Source organism: Myripristis murdjan, chromosome 2 (assembly GCF_902150065.1).
Source record: "Myripristis murdjan chromosome 2, fMyrMur1.1, whole genome shotgun sequence".
NCBI classification, from domain to species: Eukaryota; Metazoa; Chordata; class Actinopteri; order Holocentriformes; family Holocentridae; genus Myripristis; species Myripristis murdjan.
The window spans coordinates 18,854,353-18,862,777 of record NC_043981.1 but is presented as its reverse complement, the minus strand read 5'-3'; the positions used below and the strand labels follow the sequence as shown (position 1 = coordinate 18,862,777).

The 8,425-nt window shown below is 41.7% G+C and overlaps 1 protein-coding gene across 3 annotated transcripts in view; it reads right to left on the bottom strand.

Annotated features, from left to right (window-relative positions):
• Positions 1-4,613: 4,613 nt before the first annotated feature.
• The window catches only part of zeb2b (zinc finger E-box binding homeobox 2b), a 126,140-nt gene continuing 122,328 nt past the window's right edge, over positions 4,614-8,425 (bottom strand). For all 3 annotated transcript variants that reach the window (XM_030070202.1, XM_030070210.1, XM_030070220.1), the window contains one exon: positions 4,614-6,930. In XM_030070202.1, coding sequence (XP_029926062.1) covers positions 6,359-6,930 — 572 coding nt within the window. In that variant the 3' untranslated portion in view covers positions 4,614-6,358. The remainder of the gene's footprint in view (positions 6,931-8,425) is intronic.

Below are 8,425 nucleotides of genomic sequence, written 5' to 3'. Positions count from 1 at the left end.
CACCAGGATGACTTACTACTACATGGCTGCGTTGTTGTTGTTTTTCCTGCCTTTTAAATGTTCGATGAGCCGGGCAGCGTCCCAACACTGTTGTACATCACACAACATCAAAAAAAGCGCTGCAGCGAGGCTCCGAGAGCTCAGACAAAACAGATCTGCAGTTTGAGGAGAAAAAAAAAAAAAAAAAATAGAAAAAAAAAAAGCAAAAAGAGAGAGAAAGTATGAGGGAGTGTGGTGGAATATGAAGACATTTGCTAACCTTTTTTGAAACCGAGAGCTTTATGGAAAGTGGATTTATAGGCACCGGGCTCATGTGGGGTTACATCATTTACACTGAAAATAAATTTTTAAAAATCTGATTCAAATGATACAACAGTGTATTAGGGCCACTTTAGGGAAAAAAAAAAAAAAAAAAAAAAAAAAAAAAACAGAGCCGGGGGGAAGGCAGGGTAAAATTCAGAAAAATTAAATCTGAATTTCCAAGATTAAAGTTTTAAATTTGTGAGAAATTCTGAGGTTATAAACTCACAAATTTGCAAGAAAAAAACTCAGAAATTGTGAGATTAAAGTTGTAAATTTTTGAGAAAAAAATTAAAAATTCTGAGATTATAAAGTCACAAATTTATGAGGAAAAATCTGGGAAAAATCGTTTTAGCCTCCTTCTCTCGGCTCCATAACTTTTTTTTTTTTTTTTTTTTACCCACAGTGGCCCTAATACGCCGTCGTAAGGTGATGACCTCTGCTTTGTTGAAATATTAATATTCTATGAGACAGTTTTTCAACAATTAGCGGCACTTTTCTTATTTGGAAATGCTTCATAAGCTATAAGCTGAGGATGAGAGTGTTTGTGGAGTCAGTGATTAAACTAAGAACTGGCTGTCTGTGTGTACCTGCAGCTGTGCTGATGCAGGAGGCTCCACCCGCCTGGACCTCCACGGAGCCTGAAACAAACGCCCGGTCAGAGGAAGGCAAAATAAACCCAAATACTGAGACTTTACTGCAGTTTTACTCGAGCAGAAGTGAAACTAGTGGTTTTAAAAGTGTAAACGGCTCATTTTGAACGCACTGGGGGTAAAAGTTACTCAGTTACTTTTAAAAAAAAAAAAAAAAAAAAAAAAAAAAAAAAAGCATTGGGAGGGGCCAAATGAGTGCTTTTCCCATACTTCCCAAAATTTAATTTTAAGAATCTAAGGGTTAAGAAAGTTCTCCAGCCCTTGGGGATAAAGAAACCTTTTTAAAACTCAACAATTTAAAATGAAGAATGTTTTTTTTTCGCCTCTGAAAAGTCGACATTCACTCACTGTCATATCCGTTAACCAGTGACCCCAAACTAACGCTCTAAATCATCGTCTGCACCTCTGTGTCGGCCGGGATTTAAATTGTGGTTGCGTGCAAAGAGTTAAATGAAATTAAAAATGCAGTTTATCTAAATACATCAAAAGGAATCAAAGGAAGCGGACAGTGGATTTATTCCCTGTCATGACCTGGAAAGCCTTAAAATATCAAAGTAGGTCTTGCGCCCGTCCTGCCGACTGAGGCGCACGCCGTCCTGACCGACTTACAAACTTCATCAGGTGAGGAGGAAAAAAGGTTTAGTTTTGATATCCTCTAATATCCTCCATGTACAAACGATTCAGATCCTCCCACAGTCACTTTGAATGTGCAGGGCGGTTTATTTATCCAGCTTGACCTTTGACCTCCCCACTTCTGGCTGCTTGTAATTTCAAAGGATGAGCTCAGGCTCCTGTCTGTTTGAGTAATAAGAGCGGAAATGTAAAAGTAAAACATGGAGCTTAATCACACTGAGGATTTCCCGCTGGCCAGCAACATTTTAACCGAGTTAAAGGCCTGGAAAAGCTTTGACTTTAAAAATAATAATTTAAAAAAACACCTCTAATAGCCTCTAAAATGATTCAAGTTCACCTTTTTCTTGCTGTTTTTTGTTTATTTCTTCATCTGGCTTTTATCCTCAATCTCTATGAAGTCACAGGGCTGTTTATTCATCCATCATGACCTTTGACCTCTATTGGTTTCATGTTATTTCAGAGTTCAGGCCTGCGTGTGTGAGTGGCTGCAGCTAAAATGTAAAAGTAAGAGTGTGTTGAAAGCTCGGTCTTGATGATATGGAGGATTTCCCCCCTCGCTCGTTTCCTCATGTCTAATTGTCCCGGCTCCTCGCGTGCACATTATCAAATTCACCGGCTAATCATTTAAGACCTCCTCTTTCATCCGCGGGACGGTCCTCCCGATGGTCCGATGGCGAGCCGATCGATGGGAGAATCGGAATATGCAAGAGGCGTCCTGATGTTTGGCATCGCTCAACCTTTCCCGCTTTCATCTCAGCTCGTTTGATGTTGCTTTTAATCTGCATAACGCGGCGGCGAGAGGAAGCTAATGGAGTTAAGCATCTCCTTCAGCTCCCCGTCCACCTGTCAGCGTGATGCAGCGCCCAAATGAGAGATTTAACACTGCGCAAAAACACAAATATGCATCTGACGTCACCCGGTGTCGTGTCCCGTGTTCAGATGTTGTTTCTCCTCAAACAAGGTAGGAAAAATCTGCCGGTGGGATGAGATAATCCCACTTGTTCCCAGTGCAGTTTCACTTGTTTCAGGATTTTTTTTTTTTTTTTTTTTTTTTGTGGTATAAATGTGTTGAAACCAGGCAGATCAGCCCTCTGCACACACAGGAAAGTAAAGGTGCCAAGTGGATTGATGCCATCATGGGACCTTTTACCTTTCACACCAGTGGGTCTTTCAATGGTTCAAAGGTTCCTCATAGAGCCATAAAAACAGGTTCTCTGAGGAACCAGCAGTGGATTTATCAGAGAGGAGAGAGACATGGAAATATCATGAGGAAAAAAATAGTTCTCATAATTCTCATTTCTTAAAGAAAGGATAAAGGTTCTAGATCATCTGGAACCGGAAAATAGTCCTTTGGAGAACCATTTATGATACTACAAAGAATCTTTCAGACCATTTCAGAACCATCTCTTTAAGTAGACAGATGTACTTTTCTTGATATTCTGGGAAATTAAATGATTCTCCAGGAGCCATGAAAAGGAACCAGTACTGTTTCTTCCATGAATTTTAAGTAAATAAAAAAAGTTCTCCAAAGGATCTTTTTCAAAAACACTCTTGGTGGAGCCAACTGGTTCTATGAAGAACTCTTCAAATGCTTATATTTTTACCATCAGCTAATAAAGTGGTTCTTTAGTATTTGATGGTGAAATATTGTTATTTCTTGTCAACTGGAACTGATAAATAGTTGTGAACCATTTCTGATTCCACAAAGAACCTTTCAGACCACAGTTCTTTAGAGAACTAGTTTTTAAACGGTTCAGAGGTTCCTCATAGAGCCATAAACACTGGTTCTTTGGGGAACCATCAGAGGATTTATCAAAGAGATGTGGAAAAGAGCAGTAAACTCTCATTTCTTAAAGGAAGAGTGAAGGTGTCAGCTAGAACCGGACTTGGTTCCTCAGAGTGATGCCCAACGAGAACCATTTCTGATTCCACAGAGAACCTTTCAGACCATGGTTCTTTAAAGAACCATGTCTTTAAATGGGTCAAAGGCGCCTCAGAGAGCCATGAAAAGAACTGAGGAACTTGCTGAGGAACCAGTCATGAAATTTACCCACACCAACAAACCAACAAACAAGAAAATGGTTCAATGAAGAACTCTTTTCTTTTCAAATGCTTATTATTATTATTATTATTATTATATATATTTTTTCTCCTTATGAGGAACCATCCACTAAATGAAGTCTTTGGCATTTAATGGTTCTTCATGGAACCACACAGAACCATGTTTTTATCTGGAAACAAGTGGGATTATCTCATTACCTGTCAGATGTGGGATTATCTCCTCACCTGGCAGATTAGTGAGCCTGTCTGAGGAGAAACATGAACACAGAACCTCATGACTCGCTAACATGGAGACGTTCTGCAGAGAACATGAGGCACAGAGAAACCCTGAACCTGAACCCCCCGGCTCTCACTACAGCATGAACACGTCCTGCTCCTGGAGGGGCTTGTAAACAACAACAACAACAACAACAACAACAACAACAACAAATGACATGTCTGAGGCACAGATGAATGAACATCACACACACACACACACACACACCGATGAAAACCCTTCAAATGTCTCCTGTGTCTGTTTTTTTTTTTTGTTGTTTTTTTTTGTCACTTGGGAGGTAATGAAGTGGTTCCTGTGTGAAAGGAGGAGGCGGCGACAGTCACAGGTGAGGAACATGCAGGTGCAGGTTTTACTTTTTACATCAAACACATGAAGAAAAGACAAGAAACAAAAAAAAAAAAAAAAAGAAAAAGTTGGGGTCAATTCACTTCCACCGGATTCAAGAGGTAAAGCGAAGCTGAGATTAACATAATAATGACAGCAGATCCTTCATTCTCAATGATTTCTTTATAGGCCCGATATAAAAACTTTATTTTTATGGCCACAGATGTCCACTTTTTTGCATTTTGGAGAGAACATAAAAGTGAATTGAGCCCGAGCAAAAAAAAAAACAAAACAAAAAACCAAAACAACAACGTCCACATTTGTTCCTGCTGACTGTGAATAAACATGAAGCGTGAGGGTTTTGGTACTCTGTAATTTGGCTACTTTTATTCGAGCATGGTCATTTTCAAGAGAAATTACAAATTAAGAATTCAATAATACTTTTACAAAGACATTTCAGGAAAGATTCTTCTTCAGTCATGATATCATACATAGTATTTAACAGTCCCTCTTCATTTTTTTTAGCTTAAAAAAAGAAACAAAGATGAAGAAAGTGGAATTTTTTTCTTTTTTCAGTCGAAAATACAGTGTTTTCACAATTGTATAAAAGTTCCCAAATTTTGGAATTTTCCAGTAACTGGAAAATAAAAGGAAAAATAAAATAAAATAATAAAGATTAAACTTCGCATTTCACAATGTTTCAAAACACAATAAATGCTCTCTTTACGTAAAATTTGCCCCTATGATCGACACCATGTTCCTTTTTACTAAAATATATCTATATATTGAAGAACTATAGTACTGTACACAACAGTATGAAATAAATAAAATTAGGAAATATAAAATGGGCCACATAAATAATGTCGTTTTTTTTTTTTTTTTTTCAAACCTACAAATAAAATGAATGCAATTTGTTGTTTTTTAAAAAAAATGGTTTGGTGTAATACTGACAAAAAAAAAGGTTAAAGAAACAAACATTGCACAACATAATGTAAACTAAGGAACTGCTGCCTATTGTCTTAATACTGACACGGGTGCTTCAAAGAACAACGGTGAACCATTTCATAATACTGAAGCTGGTGAAAAAAAGTAACCTTCCTTTTACACAATACGAGGGTGGCACTTGCAGAAAACACACAGGTTAAAAGGTTTGCATATAAGGCTTCTTTTTTCTTATCAAAAAACACCTTACAAAGGCTTCGTCCTTCATTTTTGTTTTTTTTTTTTTGTATCCCCCGCCCTCCCCAATACCATCTGTCCATAAACTGTATTTTCCCTTAAAACGAAGGTCTCTTTAAAACTTATCTTTAAAAAAACCTGTACAGGTATTCGTTAAGCTCCTTCACACAAGTCCTTCTTTTTTTTTTTTTTTTTTTTTTTAAAATTAATTAAATTCCTTCATTTTGGAGTTGAATCGCAGAGGCCTAAAACAGTGTGGCTGGAGAACTGAAGACGACACGGCGGGGCGATAACGAAGGGGAATATCGAAGGACCGTAGCGCAGACGCCGCTGCTCTTTTTCCAACACTGTATAAATATATACATAGGCAATACTTTTTATTATTATTTTTGTTTGTGATTATAGAAGCGGAGTGCAATTTGTACAAGTCACTAGTTGTGCTATAAATACTATGGAACACAAGGGGTTTATTTCGAGGAGGTTAGCACCACACATATTTTTAGGCCTTAGTACTGTACATTTTTTGAAATGTATTCATTTTATTCATTGTTCGGTTTGCATAATGCAGCTTATTTCACAAACCCATGCCACCACCAGAACCCTGAACCCCCCGCCCGGCCCGGCCCGCCCCCAATGCCTCCTCCTCCTCCGGTTTGATTCGTGAGTCCACGTCTTTCCCCGTCCCGCCCCGTCCTCCCCGAGGAGTCTGTCCAAGAAAAGCTTCCCGGAAGCTTCAGGCACGTGCACGAACAGCTTAAAAAACACGGCAGCGTGTTCTTTAAACCGCTAAGAATACTGAACCCAAAGGAAAAGGAAAAAGGAAAACAAAAGTAAAAGATGGTGGGAAGCTTTTTTTTTTTTTGTTTGTTTTTGTTGTGTTTTTTTTTTCGTTTGTTTGTTTGTTTGTTTTAGTGAGTGCTGTCGCAGATGATTACATGCCGTCCTCCATGGCGTCCTCGTGATCCGATTTGGTTTCCGTTTTGCCGTCCAGCGAGCTATCGTCCATCGAGTGCTCTCCGTTCTCCTCCTCGTCCCTCAACGTGTCCGGGTCCGTGTCCATGCTCTTGCTCTCCTCCTCCTCCTCCTCGAACTCCTCGTCCCGCCGTCCCATCTTCGCGTACGTTCCTTCCACTTCCTTCCGTCCCTCTCTGATCCCTCCGTTCACGCCCTCGTGCCTCAGGATGGCCTCGCGCTCCGCCAGCTCCGGGTAACCCTGAGGAGTGATCCCCTGCAAGTAGGCCCGGCTCATGAGCAGCTCCGTGGGCTCCAGGTGGCCCTTCTCCCGGGCCTCCCGCTCGGCCGCCTCCCGCTCCTCGGCCTCCCGCTTGCAGTAGGAGTAGCGGTGGTTCATGTGCTGGGAGTAGGAGCCCGAGTGGGAGAAGCGCTTCCCGCACTTGTCGCACTGGTACGGCTTCTCCCCGGAGTGCAGTCTGGAGTGCTCGATGAGATGGTGTTTGTGTTTGAAGGCCTTCTTGCAGATCTGGCACTGGTGCGGCCGCTTGCCTGCGGAGACACAAAACACACAGGAGAACCGGGGCGTGAGTCGTCTGCCTCGCTCCCCCCCGACCACACCACCACCACCACCAGCACCACAACAAATAATCACACACAAGTCAGAAAAGCAAGCAAAGATCGAGGCAAAACTCTGATGAATTGGATGGCATGAAGCAAATACCAAAAAAAAAAAAAAAAAAAAAAGGCATCGGCGAGTATTAAATCTAACTTTGACTTACGACTTAGGGCTATTTGTTTATTCAAATTGCGAGCGCGAGCGGCTCGGGTGAGAAAGTGCACTCGCATCCGTGGGTCGACATTATGGAAATTCCCTCCCGTGGTTTAAGCATGGGCAAACTCGACCGCAACTACTTATTTTGGGGAGGCCTGCGTGCCACACTGATGAATGCAACATAAATAAACGACGGCGAGGCAAACAAACAAGAGGAGGCGCGGCGAAGGAGTAAACAAATCCGGGATGAAATTGAGGAGGGAGACTCCTAGGGGTTACCCTGCTTATCTCTCAACACAATTCCAGTTCATGGTGACGCCTATCCCTCAATTAGGTTTTTGGGCTGGGACTCCTCCGACTGCCAAATCTGACGGGACGCCTCGGATGCCAAGACTGAAATGTGCAAACCAAGCTGGCCACATCATCCTTTTCTTTTCTTTTATTGGCCTCTCCGGCTAAATAAACCTCCTCCGGCCTGTAATGTTCGTCGAAAGGCCCCGTCCCTCAATATTTCATGCAAAGAATTAAGTTTCTTGCCATCCTTTAATCACTCTCTGTTATGATTTTCACTTTTTTTTCCCCCCGCGTGTCGGACATCTCATGTTGCACGAAAAAGAAAAGAAAAGAAAAAAAAAAAAAAACGCCTCACTTGCAGCCAACCTCCTTGACCTCCTTTTCTTTCTCTTTTTTCTTATTTACAACTGCTCAGCACATGTGGAAATATGGCCGCCTGCCTCGCACAAATCACACGACTGGAGGCCGAGGACGTTTCGGCGCTCGCTCGACCGCGGTCCAGCGACATCTGGCCGCCGCCGCCGCCGCCGCTCTGCATTCCTCTCGGCGCAGGAATACCGGCGATAGCTGCACGCATTTGATGACAAAAAAGCAGCGCGGAGCGTCCCGGGCGAGGCGCAGGGGTGTGCGGGGAGATAACGTGCGCCTACTTTTTTATTTTTTAATTTTTGAGAGTTCACCGAGCTCCCTCTCTTCCTTTTATGTCCGACCAGATAACATGAAGCCTGCATAAAGCACCGAGCGCTCTGCTACGGGGCGCCGAGCTGATAGCGGATAAAAAAAAAAAGAAAAACTAAATAATAAAATAAAAAAAATGATGCAACCTAGTGAAAGCGGATCTGTATAATAACTATAATGAAAGACTTGTTATCAGCGCTCAGAAGCTTCTGAGTGCCACGCTGCTGATGAGATCTATCGCCAATAATGGAGCTGATAAAGGCATTACGGCCTTTCACTGCTGCATGTATCCAAGGTGAA